The sequence below is a fragment of the Serinus canaria genome, chromosome 4 (genome assembly GCF_022539315.1).
Source record: "Serinus canaria isolate serCan28SL12 chromosome 4, serCan2020, whole genome shotgun sequence".
NCBI lineage: Eukaryota > Metazoa > Chordata > Aves > Passeriformes > Fringillidae > Serinus > Serinus canaria.
This window is the reverse complement of record NC_066317.1, coordinates 1,609,373-1,624,504: the sequence shown is the minus strand read 5'-3', so window position 1 is coordinate 1,624,504 and position 15,132 is coordinate 1,609,373. Positions and strand designations below refer to the sequence as shown.

Here is a 15,132-nt window from a genome sequence, read left to right as displayed (position 1 = left end):
GAACCTTAAAGATCTGCTCATTCCAACCCCCCCTGCCATGGGCAGGGACACCTTCTCAGCAACCCAAGTTGCTCCAAGCCCTGTCCAATCTGGCCTTGAACACTTCCAGGGATGAGGTATCCACCACTTCTTTGGGCAACCTATCAAATGGGACATTGTCCACAATAAACTCTTCCAGCAAAGCAGGCACTCCAAGCTGGGAAGCAGGACCAGGAATTTCCTGCTTCCAGTGCAAACCTGATCCAGCCAGCCAAAACCTCACCTTCACTGGGAGAGATGCACTCCATGTGGAATGGCAGCACACACCTTAAACTGCACCTTAATGGAATGACTCCCTGCAAACAGGAGAAGTGCTCTTTCAAAGCCACATCTGAGGGCTCAAGAGAGGATTTTTACTAAAACCCTTGAGAAACCATTGCTGCTGGGTGCAAGAGGAATTCTCTGAGCCAACTGGAAACCTTTAAAAAGCTCTGATATATCATCCTTCCCTCTCTCCTTATATGGGTCCTCTTATCCCTGCTTTTAGGTATTCCAAAATTTAGATCCTGCAGTTATATTTATCTACATGGCAGCATTCTGACACCTGACAAAAATCAGGTTTTACTCTCTTCAGGGCTGCAAGCGCTAGGAGAATTCTATTCCTTGGCAGTAAGAATTTCTCAGAACCACAAGGGGTTTTAAAAAGTCAGTAAAGTATTGCAGCACCTGGGTTTGAGCCAAAGTGACGTGGAGGGCAACCAGACAATGAGAAAAAACCCCTTCCCAGACCAAGTGGGAAGATGCATTTCCTCATGGGAAAATCTCTGCACACCAGTAGTGCAGAATGAGGAAGAGGAAAATGGACTCAGAGAAACTTCATCTGCCTTCCTTGTTCCTCCCTTGTGTCATCCCTTGCAAGTAGCAGCAAACTCCACCATCCTCTTTGTGCTGACACAAGCAGGAGCTGACCCATGAGGCAGAGCCCAAAAAGCCTTTCCTCCTGACTGGCCCTAAATGGAAACCAAGGCCAGGAGGTTACAGGAGGTGCTTTTAGACCAGAGGTGCTGGGATGTTTCACCTGGAAGAGGATTTGTCATCGTCTGCAGTCCTGCCTGAGAAGCAGGGCGTGAATGCCAAAGTTCGCTGAGAGCAGAGACAGCCCCGCAGGCCTGGAATGTCCTGAAAGGGCTCTGCAGAGGGAACATTGCCTTCCTGCCTCCTCCTCACTCTGTCAGAGTATCCCTGTCTGGATTTGGGAAGGAGGCATGGTTCCCAAGCAGTCATTTCCTCAGGATAAAACCTCTCTGTACACGTTCCACCTGCCCAGCTCTCTCCAGATGGGAGAGCTGAAGGTCGTCTATAACTACCAGAGTTTGGCTTGTTTGGCTCAGCTGGACACAGGCTAAAAAACATGTAAGGGCTGACATTTCCAGCCTGCACCAATTCCCAAACACAGAGGCACAGCTAGACTGGTTTGGAACTGGAACAAAACTTTTCTAGGGAAGACTTGCATTTCTGGACCTGTTTATTCTCTTGCTGGTATCAATGGACATGTTCCATCAGGTCTGGTTGCTGCGAGCAGCTTGACCCAGTGAGTCAAACCCAGACTTGGACTAACTGCAGAGTTTTCATCCAAGAAGCTGAGAAATCATTTTCAGGTAAGATACTGAAGCTTAGGCTTGTGGTCCTCAGGGACAGATCAAGAATTCCAAGTGATGCACCAAATCACAGCTGGTGTAAGCTTTCTACTCAGGAGAAACAAAGGTCTCTATATACAGGACAGTCAAGCTGTTCCCTGAACTTCTACAAATTATTTTAACAACTAGATCATTAAAGATTTTGTAAATCAAGCTCTATATACTTGTCCTCGTATTACAAGATAAACTAAATCACCAGTTTACCCAAGCTGAACTGACAGTGTCTAATACTGGCCAAGGTGATAACTGCAAAATCAACAAAGGAGCTCTTTGTATAAAGTAAGGATTTCTTAAACTGAGATATGATGGACCAAAACTCACAGAGTTTGAGATTTCTTCATGTCAGACCAGATTTTTCTTGTTTTAAACCACACAGCCCTCACACCTATTTCAGCTTCTGATATTCCACACTCTCTACTGACTGCCTTAAACACATGTAGTACAGTTCATTTCAGCTTTCTCCCAGTTCCATTAAAATTGCTGGGCAATATTTCCCAAGTCTCATTTTCTAAAATTCTTTCAAAACTGAATTTGAGCCACCCACCCTTCGATCAATGCCTATTATGGGATGAAGATTAAAACCCCAGGGCTGTAACTGAGGTTTCTTGCCAGGATTGCCAGCACTGGACACCAGCCTAAGCTGGTACATGCTGCCTGGAGAGAAACAGGCTTCTGTCAGACACACCTGTGTGACACAGCTGGTGGGGAGAAAAGAAAGGCGTCTCAGAAAGCAAAAGAAAGGGTGGGAAAAACAAAATTCAGGTCAGCTCTGAAGACAAGAGTTTCAGAAGAGGAAAAAGCCCAGGGATATGAGGTAACTTGTAATTCAAGACAGTAATCTGAACTACCCCTCTCCTTTACAGAGCTCCAAGCTACATGAGCCAGCTCGTAAAAAGATCTGGCCACCAGCATGAAACAGCAGGTCCCTGCAAGGACCTGGAAAAGTATCTGGATACCTGAGCTGGTGAACAACAGAGAAAAGGGCCCAGGGATGGGGTATGAGTGCTACTGCATGGGACACCTGGAATATTTATGCAATTCCCCTCCAAAAATCTGCAGTGCAAAGAGGTCAGGGCAGAAAAGCCTATGGGAAAACTGCAGATGGAAAGTGATGGGAAGACTGCATTTTCTTAGATGTAGGTGTAAGTGCAGATAAGAACATATTACTGCATAGAAACAACAGAGAAGAAAAAACACCACAAACCCCTCCTCAAATGACACAGACACAATGATGGGCAAAATGAGAGGCAGGACATGAAAACTTGATGGAAGAAATGGGTTTTCAAACACAGGCACACTTAGCCCATGGAATATGATATCCCCTAGGATATGATACATTCAGAAGCAAAAAAGGAATTTCTACAGGCCTGGTCACCTGCATGTTTAAGAGCAGAGGTGTAAACATAAAAATTAAGTTTAAAACATTTGAGTTCTTGAAGGTGGGTAATTACATCTTTTAGTATAAAACCAATGCTCCTGGTCTCTGAGCATTGACAGAAAACCTTTTTTTGGACAACCAGGGAACAAGAGCTGGGAAAAGCAAATGGAATCTGTGACTTGCCTTCCTTTCCAGGTGCTGTTCTGTGAAGATGGTAACCAGGCTAAAGACATGACTGATCTGCCTGCTCTGTGTTACTGTCTCTACAGCAACTACCCAGCAACACCACTTCAAAAGGAGAAATGAAGGTATTTCTTCAATCCAAGATGCAGTTATTTGGATCTTGCACACAGAAACAGTTTTTCCACTTAGAAATGAAGCTCCAGCCATCTGGAATTAGCCTGAATATTCTGAGCTGTATCACATCCTGGGCTGCCCTGCTATACTCCACCCCATCAGCCTTCCCATCTGCCCCCTGCTCCTACCAAAGCAGCCATCTCCCAGATTTCAGGACAAGTTGGTGGCCAAACAAACAGCTAAGGGAAGGCAACCCTGTGACGGTCTCTGCACATTGATGGCACCAGCTAAAGGTCACTGTCCTCTGCTCAACAATTCTGGTGGGAATAGTGGCACAGGGCATCCAAAACAGACCTCATCTGCCTGTCAGTATTTAGATATTCAGTCCCTAAAGACACTCAAACATACAGCAAAGCTCCATTTGAGTCTTCGTTTTGTTTTCAAAACCTAAAACTGGTTAATTACCAAAGGGAAAGAAGCTGTTAGCACTGCAAGTCAGTGACACACCAGGCTGAAACCATGGGGTGCTGGAATTCCAGAGCGTGTGCACGTCCCAGAGCCAGGGCAGAAGCTGCAATAGATCTACCTAGGCACTAGTCAGCAAGCAAGGGCAAAGACTATCTCTTTACACACAGTATCATATTGCTTTTCAAACATTCAGCCTGTTCCTGCCTGGCATCCCTCAAGGGCCAACTCAGGTGATACAGAGGGATGAAATGTCTGCTCTGGGCTGTGCCTTTTCCGAGCCACAGCAGCTGGCAAAGACCACTCCAACCCTGCAACGTGAGACCATTGTTTTTGTGGGTCAAGTTTCGTCCTCCGTGAGCAGATCCCTAGGAACAGAACATTGTAAGGACTGACAAGTGGAAGCAGTACTCACTGAGTGGCTTAAGGATGCTGCTGCTTGTCTCATCAGCGTTTTCTACGTCCGATTTGTCCGAGTAGTTCTCCGAGATTTTCTCCTTTTCTTTCTTCTCTTTGTGCCCAGCTCTTCTCCTGTGACGCCTCCTCCGCCTGTAGCTCTTCGGCACGTGGACCCCGATGTAAATCGTGTGGTGACCTGGGGAACACAAGCACACCAACATCAACTTCAGCACTGGGCACTCTGGCCACCACGGGCCAGCACAGGTCATGCTGCATTTCTTTCAACCCCATCATGGTTTGGGTTGGAAGGGACCTTGAAGCTCATCTCGTTCCCAAACCCTGCCATGGGCAGGGACACCTTCCACTAGCCCAGGCTGCTCCAAGTCCCGTCCAGCCTGCCCTTGGACACTGCCAGGGATGGGGCAGCCACAGCTTCTCTGGGCAATCTGTGCCAGGGCCTCAGCACCCTCACAGGGAAGGATTTCTTCCATATGTCTAACCTAAACTTCCCCTCTTTCAGTCTGAACTCATTACTCTTTGTCCTATCCCTGCTTCACTCCAGAAGGCAAGTGAACCATCTCTCTTAGCTGGCCTAATGTTAATTAGTCCTGTTTTTCTTGTCTCCAGATGTGAGCTTGGAGCTCTGTAGCTACCATTTGGGGAAGTATTTTTATCCCATCATTTCTGAGAGCACGTGCCAGTGCAGACTCGGAGAACTGTTGTCCTTGTGACTCATTTAAATACAAAAATAAACCCCACAGAAGGCCATCACACTCATTCTGTAATATCGAACAGAGTGCTTTTCAAACACATGCCACACTAATTTTCCCATTTGTTTTACCAAATACACTGGCTGAACTTAACAACTACCTCATGCCAAGTGATTCAGTTAATTTAAGAGCTTAGACCAACAAAATCTACATCACTTGACTGTGCAGTCCACTGTATAACAAGTGTCAAAGTACCATTAGGCACCTTACACAGTTCCCATGCTCCAAGTACCATTCGGGTGCTGCTATAACACAGCAGAGGAGGAAGGACTACTCACACAAGCTCCTATCAACTCCTACTTGACACTTTCTAAAATAAAAATTAACAAGCAACAGAAGAAGTGCCAAATTTCATACGTTGGCTGTAAATCCCAAGGATGCCCTTGCACTGAGACTGGGATTTCAAACTAAAGCACTTCAACTACATTTGCTAATGGTTGTGCCTGTTTGTGTCTGATAGAAATGTTCTCTTTTCAGGGCTTTCTGCACTTCTGCCAGCTCAGGATGAATACTCTGTGCCTACAGAAAGCACTTAGATGTCGTCTTCTCTGCCCAGATCATTCAGACACCTCACTGTAAGCCATAAAAGCAGCTCTTACAAAAGTAACTCCTGAGAAATGAGAGCTGGATTCTGTACTTTGGACCAAGTTTGGTTTCCCCGTTTCCATCCCAGAGTGGCCAAATGAAGAGTTTCGGATGAACAGACTGAGTAAACAAATTCATCTGAATAAATGACCCACAAACTAAACATGTGTCTCTAATTCCTCTTTATGATAAATCCAGTCTTGGCAACTGAATAACTGAAAATTCAGGCACAAAATACTCCATTTCTGTAACTAACTGATTTGCCAATGAAAAACAATCCTGCATTTGCCATTTCAAATTCCACACACTCCTGAGGCCAGCTGTGAGGCCTTTATTTTGCATGTTTCAACCTTTATTTTGCATGTTTGCTCATCTTGTTCTAGCCCCTGCCATGGGCAGGCACACCTTCCACTACAGCAGTTTGCTCCAAGCCCCATCCAACCTGGCCTTGGACACTTCCAGAGACGGAAGAAAGAGGATTCTGCAGCTGAGCAGGGTTCAAACTCAGGTTGTGGAACAGGGTCCTGTGTCTGCTGCCTCTTGTCAGAATGGCCATCTCTGAGGAACGGGATCACAGTGCAGAGGGAAAGGGCAGAGGCACAGAGACATCTGCAGCAAGACCTCCCAGACGGACACGTGAAGATCCAGTTTAGCTCTTGCGTGCCAAAGGAAACCCAGAAAGCTCCTCCAGCCACTGGAAACATCAGCTTTAACGTGGCAGATGGCCTGAGCACCGCACAGGAACAGGGAAGGGGAGATCTTATCTGAGCACGAGCAGGAGCTGGAGGGTGGGGGTGACCCCAGACAGACAGGGCAGTGGTAGCCCTTCCCAAGGGCTTCTCACACCCAAAACTCTATCCAAAAGCCTGATGCAAAAGCTATCTGTATTAAACAACATTCCCCTTTGAATCACTTGAATTCTGTGGTCAGCTTGATAATAGAAACACATCATAGTGAGCCTGCAGTCTTAATACTTTAATATGCTGCCAACAGAACTGGACAATCTCTTTAATCTTTGGACCACGTGTGCACAGCACAGATTTTGGTAATATGAAACTCACTGGTATATACGCAGGCAAACATCTGCATTACTTTGCTGCTTTCCCCAAGTCTGAAGGCAGAGACTTATTTAATGTTCCTTGCTGTGCCCCCACCCCCCCGCCCCGACTGTTCAGGGAAGCCAAGCAAGACATTTTCCTTCTCCATGTACTTGAAGTGCTTGGCATCTGTTTATATTGTTCCAAATGCTGAGATAATCTCCTAGGCTCCCTTCCCAAAGCGCCGGGGAGGAAACAATTGACACATACTCTCAATGCTCTGGGCTCCTGGGACATTTCCGACTCACCGGGGGAAGCCAGCCTTTCCCATGAGAACCACTGCCTGAGAAACTCCACGTGACACACAGGCACCGCAAGGATCCCAGAGCTGGGGAGCATGGGAAGCACAGAGCTGAGCCTAAACTTCTGGTAAGCCAAGCCTGCTCTCCTGCAGACCCAGCACAGCTCCTCCTGGGGGGCTGCTGCCACGGCCCTCCCCAGGACACGTGTGACCCTCCGTGCTCCCCTCCTCACACCGCTGTCTGTTCACAACACTCAAACCCCAGCTGTACCATGCACACACAGAGCTGCAGGTCCCGGTGGCACCTGCTCTCTTCTCAGTGACAGCAGGGCTTCTTTGACTGTAGCTGAAGTCTTGGACTTTTGTGACCACAGAGAATGTTTACTGTGCCCCAAGCTCACAACAAGATTGTTTCATCTGATTATTAATAAAACAAAAAGCAGTCATCATCAGGGAGGTTCTCCTGGAAAAAAAACAGCTGAAACCACATCTTTTGCTTTACTAAGAGCTACTGAAGAAGAGTAGCTCATGATTCAGCACCCAGATTTGGAGTTTGGGCATAGGGGACTGCCTTAATCAGTTCTACTATGAAAACCCCCTTGTGTATCACCCAGCTGAGGTTCTGTGAAATGCAGCACTCCCTCCCTGCCTGCAGGAATATCTGTTCATCATCATCAAGGCTAGGTTGGATAGGGCTTGGAGCACCCTGGCCTAGTGGAAGGTGTCCCTGTCCATGGCAGAGGGGTGGAATAAGATATCCTCAAGTTCCCTTCCAACCACAACTAATGGGAGAGATCACTGTATTATGATCCTCTCCATTTTTTAGCACTAGCTCTTTTTTTAAAAAAGGGTACTAGGGAATGGTTTTTGCTCAGCAAAACCAAAACTCAGTCACTTGGAGACAGGAGCTGAAAGTTATGGGATCAAAGGATAAAGTCTGCCTGCTGCATCTAAGAAGGAATCCTTTCCACATGACTGGATTCTTGAGACTCAGAGCGTGGTAAGACCAGCCCATAAAGAATCTCACGCTGGCACCTTAGAAGAAAACAAGATAAAAATCTAATATTAAAACTGTATAAAGGACTGAAAATAAGCTGAGCATTAGCAGTTTTCACCCAGCCCTTGTTTATCCCTTGAAAGACTCCTTTGCAAAGAACAGGGAGAGTCACATTAAACCTGATCAGACTGCAACAGGCCCTTGTGGTTACAGCTGGCCACAAAGCCAAAATCTTCCCCATCAGCTCTGGCCAGATATTTTGGGCCACCTGAAAAATGGGCTTTGCTCAGGATGCCCCAGCCATGTCACTTAGAGGCTTATGGCATGGGGTTAGAATGTGATGACCCTGAAGGTCTCTTCCAGCCCAAACCACTCTGTGATTCCATGAAAGGTGGGACCTCCTCAGCCCATTTTCACAGCCCAGCCATCAGGCTTATTCCCAGGTGGAATGGAAAGCCCCAGGTAGCCCCCCCTCCATGTAACATCTAGAGATCTGCTCTGCAGTCACACCAGAGGGGCCATGTGCTTTGCCATCAGAAGATGGCACAGTTTTGTGCCCAAGGAGGTGTCAGCACACAGCCAAGCCCACAGAGAGACAGCCAGGACATGGCCAGGATCACAGCCAGGTCAGTGTGCTTTAGAGCAGCTGCTTTTCCAGCCTGGGGCTGGTGCAAAAGGTGCTTCTCATTTTGTGTGAGAATCAAAGAAAACCAACAACATAAAAAAAGCCCACGGCTCAGAAGAACAAATAAATCAGGGGGATGATCCATTTTAAAGGGGAGATACTAAAAGTAGCGCTAAGGAAGTCCCAAACTAAGCCCTGCTTAGTTTCAAATCAGCTCAAGAAATAAGAACAAAAGGCCACGCCGTCACGTGCTGGGTGCCCTTAGCTCTGCCTGGTTGTAGAGGGCTTTTACAGGTGCTGGCAGTAGCAGAGGGACAGGACCTGCACCCCAACCAGCTGCACCTTCCAGGACACAAGCTGTTCTGCACTCCCAGGATGGGAGGCACAGCCAGCAGGACACCCCATGCCGGAGAACTGTTTACACCAGCTGTGGCAGAAAGGAGGAACACAAGGACCTCCCTCCCCCAGCACTGTGCAAGAGCCATGTCCTATTCCCATTCATGCACGTGGACAGAGACACTGAGTCTCCAGGAAAAACCAAACCATCATCAGTCCTCCAGAGAGGCTGCCCAGACACAGTCCCCCCCAGGCTCACCCACCAGTCCCCAGAGGGTTTTCAAATCATACTGGTATTCAAGTGACCGATTTTCCATGCAAGTAAAAATCCATCAGTCAGGGAAAAGGCAGGAGGAGTCACCGAGCGCTTTGTGGAAATCTGAACAAAGCTGAATGCACCAGTTGGAGACAGATCAAATCCAAATCCCTTCTCCTATAAAGAACAGTAGCATGCAATTAACCAATTCTTCTGTGTTGTGGCAGTTTGCCAAGGAAAAGGGTCAGCATGAATCCATCAGGCGATGGGAACAACAACCAGAAGGCTGAGTAGCAGGTTCACAGACCTGTGATAAATGCCTCCTGATAAATGCCATCAGGAGATGAGCCTGCCATGAGGGAGAGACAGCAGAGGGCAAAACATAAAACAGAGGCTTCAGGAGACACAATCCTGAGCTACTATGCCACAGAAAAAGGAGAGAAGACATTACAAGATTAGAAACATCAGGAATCTCTTCCAGTCTGCCAGCTCCAACAGAAGAACCCCAAATTCATGGCTTAGATTCAAGTGAGGATCACCATCAGCAAGGAGCATGCAGTTTCTTAACCAACCAGGGAACTTGTGCAAAGATCATTTCGTATCTTTGCATTACTGCCTTTCACCTCTTAACAGGCAGTCCTTGACTGAAATGCCTGTGAGGGCAGGGAATGAGCTGTGCAGGGGAGCACGGTGTGGAAACTGGACACCTTTTTCTCTTTTTCCGTAGCATCAGGCTTCTAGCACTTCAGTATCTTCAAAAAGGATCTAAAGCATTCCCATGTAACAAAGCTATAGTTAGACAGAAGGGAAGTCTACCTAGCCATTTGCCTAAAGCTTGCACTCCTCTGTTCCAAACGGATGATCCATGACCCAGACTGGACCTGCCAGATTCCTAACAAGATTCAGAGGCCACTCTAGCAAAGCATGTGTAACAGGTGAGTGAGATCTGAGCAACAGGACAGCTCTAAAAGACAGAGCTCACATAAATTCAAATAAAAAATATCTAAACAGGAAAATAAAATAAAATAAGCTCTTCCCTTTTCTTCCTGAGGATCCTAGAAACCCTGCTTGTGTAGAGGGAACAAAATCAGTCAGGGGGGTGGCAGTGAACAAAGGGGTGGGCATTGTTCAGACACAACAATGAACATGTGGTGGGGGTATTCTCCCTGAGCTTTACATAAGCCACTGCGAGACTCTTACCCACAGCCCCGTAAGCTGCTTTTCTTTCTCTCTTCTTTGGAGCTGTGAGAGGTCATAAAAGCCACTGAACCTGTCCTGCTGTGATCTGATCTAATCTGGCGAGAACTGCTTGGCTTCCATGGAAAGAAGAGTTGAAGAATGGAGGGCTCTGAGGAACAGGGCAGAGACAGGGATCTGTGCCGGACTGCTGGATTTAGGTCTTGGGAAGCATGGTGCCTTTGGATTTTCTGGCATCCTTTAAAATTAGGTCCCCTTCCAAAATGCTCCAAATGACCACTCAAGAGAACTCATCTTGGCTGAAAATTTTTTCTTTCCATCTCATTAATTACCAAGACTGAATGAACTGAGCACCAAGCTGTACTTGACACACTCACGCTCACAGGTGCAGGCAGGATTCAGAACCTGCTCCAAGAGAAGTAAGAGCTGTGGTATGATGACTAAGGCATCCCAAGCTGCCTCCATTCTCTGGGAAAAGCCTCAAACCAGCCCTCTGCAAGCACCCCTCGATTCCAAGGCTGCGGTTTGATTGAGACAGGTGTCTGACAGAGGGCCACACTGCAAACAGAACGATGCCCACACAGAGGGGCCCCAGCAGCACAGGCTTCCTTCAAGGAGTACAGGAGTTCCCTGTGCCCCCTTCTCAGTCTTGGGTTCAGTCTGGTGTTCATTACCACAGCAGGAACATCACCAGAAGGAAAGGAGGGGACAGGGCTCCAGGAAGGCTGGGAGGATGCTCAAACCAGCAAGCTACAGCCCTAGCACCAGTTTCCAGGTTAAGCCCAGCTTTGGCAGTTCTGGTATGAGAAGCACAGGTAAGAGAGGGAGTAACACTCCTGTGTTACCTAGCCCCAGCTCAGGCAACATGACCAACACATTTTGGGTTACCTTTTCATTTTAAATCCAGGAAGGCTCACAAGCACATCTGGGACTCACATCTGACAAATGAGCAAAGGCTGTATCTGATTTTCAATCTCCATGCTGAACTGTTATATCCAGTGTTATTGTACCTTAAAAAAGAGCTGTTGGGCAGAGGAAGATGGGAGCAGACGGTCAAACAAGCCTAGACTTGAATCCTGACTGAAATGAGACTAGTTGCTCCCAGCCAAGGCTGCAAGGTGCCACGTGAGGGCCACCTTTCTAACTGGCAGGGCCCCAACAAAACTAGTTTCACTGCCAGGTCAGAGAACTGATGATAGTTTACAATCAGTTGGCCTTGATGATCTTAAAACCCTGTTCCAACTTCAATGATTCTGTGATTCTAAACTGACTGGAGCTGGGAAAAAATGACTCACTGTCAGAATGGTATGGAAACCCATTCCTTCACCTCGTGCTCAGCACATGCTGGCACAAAACTTATCACCACTGCAGAGCAACCACCACCTTTCCTTCAGCAGGGGCAGACCATGCCAGCTATTGATTCAGCTGCTCTTACAACGTTTTCTCCACTTCTCGTGCCGGCACAGCCAGCTTATCGCTGCCTTAGGTACAGTCAGCTATCAGCCTCTGAACCCAGACTGCAGCTTTTCTCACTGAGCATGGAGTGGGTGGCCCTCAAAAACCTCCTCAGCCCACCCAGCACCCTAAGAGCTAAAGCTGATTGCTGACAGCACAGCAAGGACAGCGACACGACCAGAACGATATTCCATGCAATGACCTGCTGGATGCTGCCAAGAGTAAGCACTCTCCTGAAAAATGCCATGGGGAATTAAAGCTGGAAAGAAAAGAATCTGAAGACCTGAAATCTTTCATCAGGGTGTTTCAAAGCTGGGAAGATCTAAACCACCTGTCTGGTTTTTACTTCGTTGTGTGGAGCAGCCCTGGGTTCCAAACTCCACCTGCCATTCCCAAGTTCATAGAATCACAGAATGGTCAGGGTCAGAAGGGACTTTAAAGCTCATCCAGTTCCAGCCTCTGCCATGTGCAGGGATACCTCACCATGCCAAGTAGCTCCAGACCCTGTCCAACCTGCTCTTGGACACTTCCAGGGATCCAGGGGCAGCCACAGCTTCTCTGGGCAGCCTGTGCCAGGGCCTCACCATCCTCACAAGGAAGTTGTGCCAGCTGCTGTTTGGAAAGAGAGCACAAAGGCACTGCTGGAGTCCTCTGAGTCTGGCTTTTGCAGGAGTAAAGCCCAGCTCAGTTTTACTGAAGCAAAACACAGCCTGGTTTGCTTCTACATATAAATTAAAGGTACCAAAGAACATTAATGAGCACATTCTGTGATCAGATTTTACCTGAATAATTTTTTAATCACATTTCTTTCAGAAGCAATTAACGACTTTGATATGAAACAGGTCATCTGGTTACTTCTGAAAACGGAGGAAGGTCTGCCTACAATCACAGACCAAAAACAGAGGGCAGGGCTGAGAGGAGAAAAAGAAATCCAAGTATATGGGCAAACACAGCTCATTTCTCCCACCGTCGGCCTGCTGTTAATACAGGTAAAGATGTTCACAGTTAGCTCTGCCCTTTTAACCTCTCTCCTCATTGATCCAACCATCAAGAACTAATCTTGGGCTTATGGCATCACACAGCTTTCTACCAGCAAAGTGCAATGACACAACCTGGTCGAGAATAGAAAGCAAGGAGGAGGAAAGTGCTAAAATGGAACAAGTAGTTATGGAACATTGTTACAAAATCCCTGGGTTAGCCTCTCTGCAGAGCACAAGAGTAAATGCCACAACGATAAAAGGACCCAGGAAAATTTTCCCCTAGCAGCATATTTTCCTGAATTCACTCCCACAGCAGGGCTGAGATATGCTACCAAAACCCTTAGTTTGCCCATCATTTGGAAGGCAGGACAGGTATGCTGCTCCCCATTTCTTAACACATGGACCTGGCGTGCTCCTCAGGCTTTGCAGTGCAGTCATCGGACTTCAAACCCAGCATCCTCCACCCCACCACAGAGCCAGGGTGGCAGCGAGCCCGGGGGAAGTTCCACTAGGAGAGCCAAGAATACCTTATCTCGCAGGATAAGGTGGAGCTTTACTTTTCCCCTCTTGCAAAATTGGTTATTAAGTAATCTGTTTATGTCACACATACCGGCACTCCTCACAGGGGCATTACAGCAGCACAGCATTACCTTCAAGGAAAGGAACGTGCAGTGCTCTGAATGAATGGGAAGGGTCCTCTCACACAGCTCAGGGCAGTACCTCTTCCTGATTACCCCCAGGAAAGCCAACTGGTACTTGCTTTCCTTCATGCTCTGCCCTAGACCTGGGCAAATCCCCTGGCTCGCCAGGTCACGTTTCTGGGCACTTCCAGCCAAGCAACTCCCCCTAACTAACGGGCACTGAATCCTCCACCGAGCCCTCTCGTCGATCCAGGCAGCAGGGAGGAGCTGGAGTGGAGTAATTTCCAAATGTCAACAGCTGATATCACAGCAACACATTCCAGGGCAGGACCAGGGTGAGGTGCCACCTGAGGGATGGACTAAACAATCCCTGAAAGCAGGCCCAAGGGACATACTTCTGTCAGGTATGTACAGTTTGTGTTAACACTACATTTACTCAGCGAGGGCACGAGGGACAACTGTCCCACCCTGAAAATGTCTCAATGCCTTCCCGACCAGAAATGCCCTTTTCAACCTTTCCTTAAAAAGCCAAGTCCTTCCCTCTCCCCCGCAGCACTGCATAATCAAATGGGTGGGTGATGTGGCTGGAGTTGCTATCTCCATCCCACAGACATAACCTGTGGGCATCACTGACAAAGTGAGCCACGCTCCTCTCTTCTCCCAAGGAACACACCAAAGAGGGATGCTCAAAGCGACACCTTCAAAATTCTGTCTTTGCCTCTTTGAACTCAAAGCAACTTACAAAGCAGCAAAAGCAGCCTGGTTCCAAGGCATATTATAATGATCTGCTGGAGAGTCTCCCATTCTCTCCTGCTAACTCCTACTGTCCTATCTCTTCTGATAAAGGTTACAACTCCCCTTCCCCTCATAGAAAGGAAAGAAAGAGTCTCCTCTCCACTCACTTTGAGTGAAATTAAGTCTCTGGACAGACACTTGCCTCCTTTAAAACACCCCCCCTATAAGTGCAGGAATCTAACAGGGACTTAAAAGCATCTGCACCAAGCACCAGCCAAAGGCCTGGCCCTTCCACTGGATCTCACACTGACAGAAGGCAGGGTTAGATTAGATACCGGGAGGAAATTCTTCCCTGCGAGGGTGGGGAGGCCCTGGCACGAGGTGCCCAGAAGAGCTGTGGCTGCCCCATTCCTGGAACTGTTGGACAGGTCTTGGGGCAACAGAGTGGAAGGTGTCCCTGCCCCTGGCAGGGGGCTGGAATTGGAGATCAGCTCCAACCACAACCACTCTGTGAGCGTGCAGTTGATCCCACACGTGCAGACCATGACTGCACCCGGGGTGCACATTGGATACACACACACACATGGATCTATGTGGAGAGACAGATGCAGCCAAGGACACACAGAGAACTGCAGAAACACTGAGGCTGGAAACATGGAGACAAATAAGATCTCTCCAAAGTGCCAAAGCCTTTAATGCCTACAGGCACTGCTGCAGTGCCCCAGATTGCCAGGCACGCCAAGAATTCCAGGCTGTCCCACTCTGCACAGAGCAGAGCGGCTGAGCAGCAGCTCCCTGGCTGACCCACCCATGCACCATACGTGCCCTGTGACCCTGACAGATGCCTCAGCCTTGGATCCTTAGGAGATTTAGCTGGGCTGCTCCCAGGAGCCTGGCAGGAATCACAGGCTGCCTTCAGCACCCCCAAGGGAATGAGCTGGCTGCACAGCCCCGGGGCTCTGCGGAGGCTCAGCCGAGCACTCCAGCTCCAGAGGCTGTCGA

At 48.1% G+C, this 15,132-nt stretch overlaps 1 protein-coding gene across 5 annotated transcripts in view; it reads right to left on the bottom strand.

Annotated features, from left to right (window-relative positions):
* Nucleotides 1–15,132, bottom strand: part of SLC4A4 (solute carrier family 4 member 4) — a 146,690-nt gene that overhangs the window by 78,977 nt on the left and 52,581 nt on the right. For all 5 annotated transcript variants that reach the window (XM_018923526.3, XM_018923525.3, XM_018923527.3 and 2 more), the window contains one exon: nt 4,232–4,411. In XM_018923526.3, the coding sequence (XP_018779071.1) occupies nt 4,232–4,411 (180 nt within the window). The remainder of the gene's footprint in view (nt 1–4,231; nt 4,412–15,132) is intronic.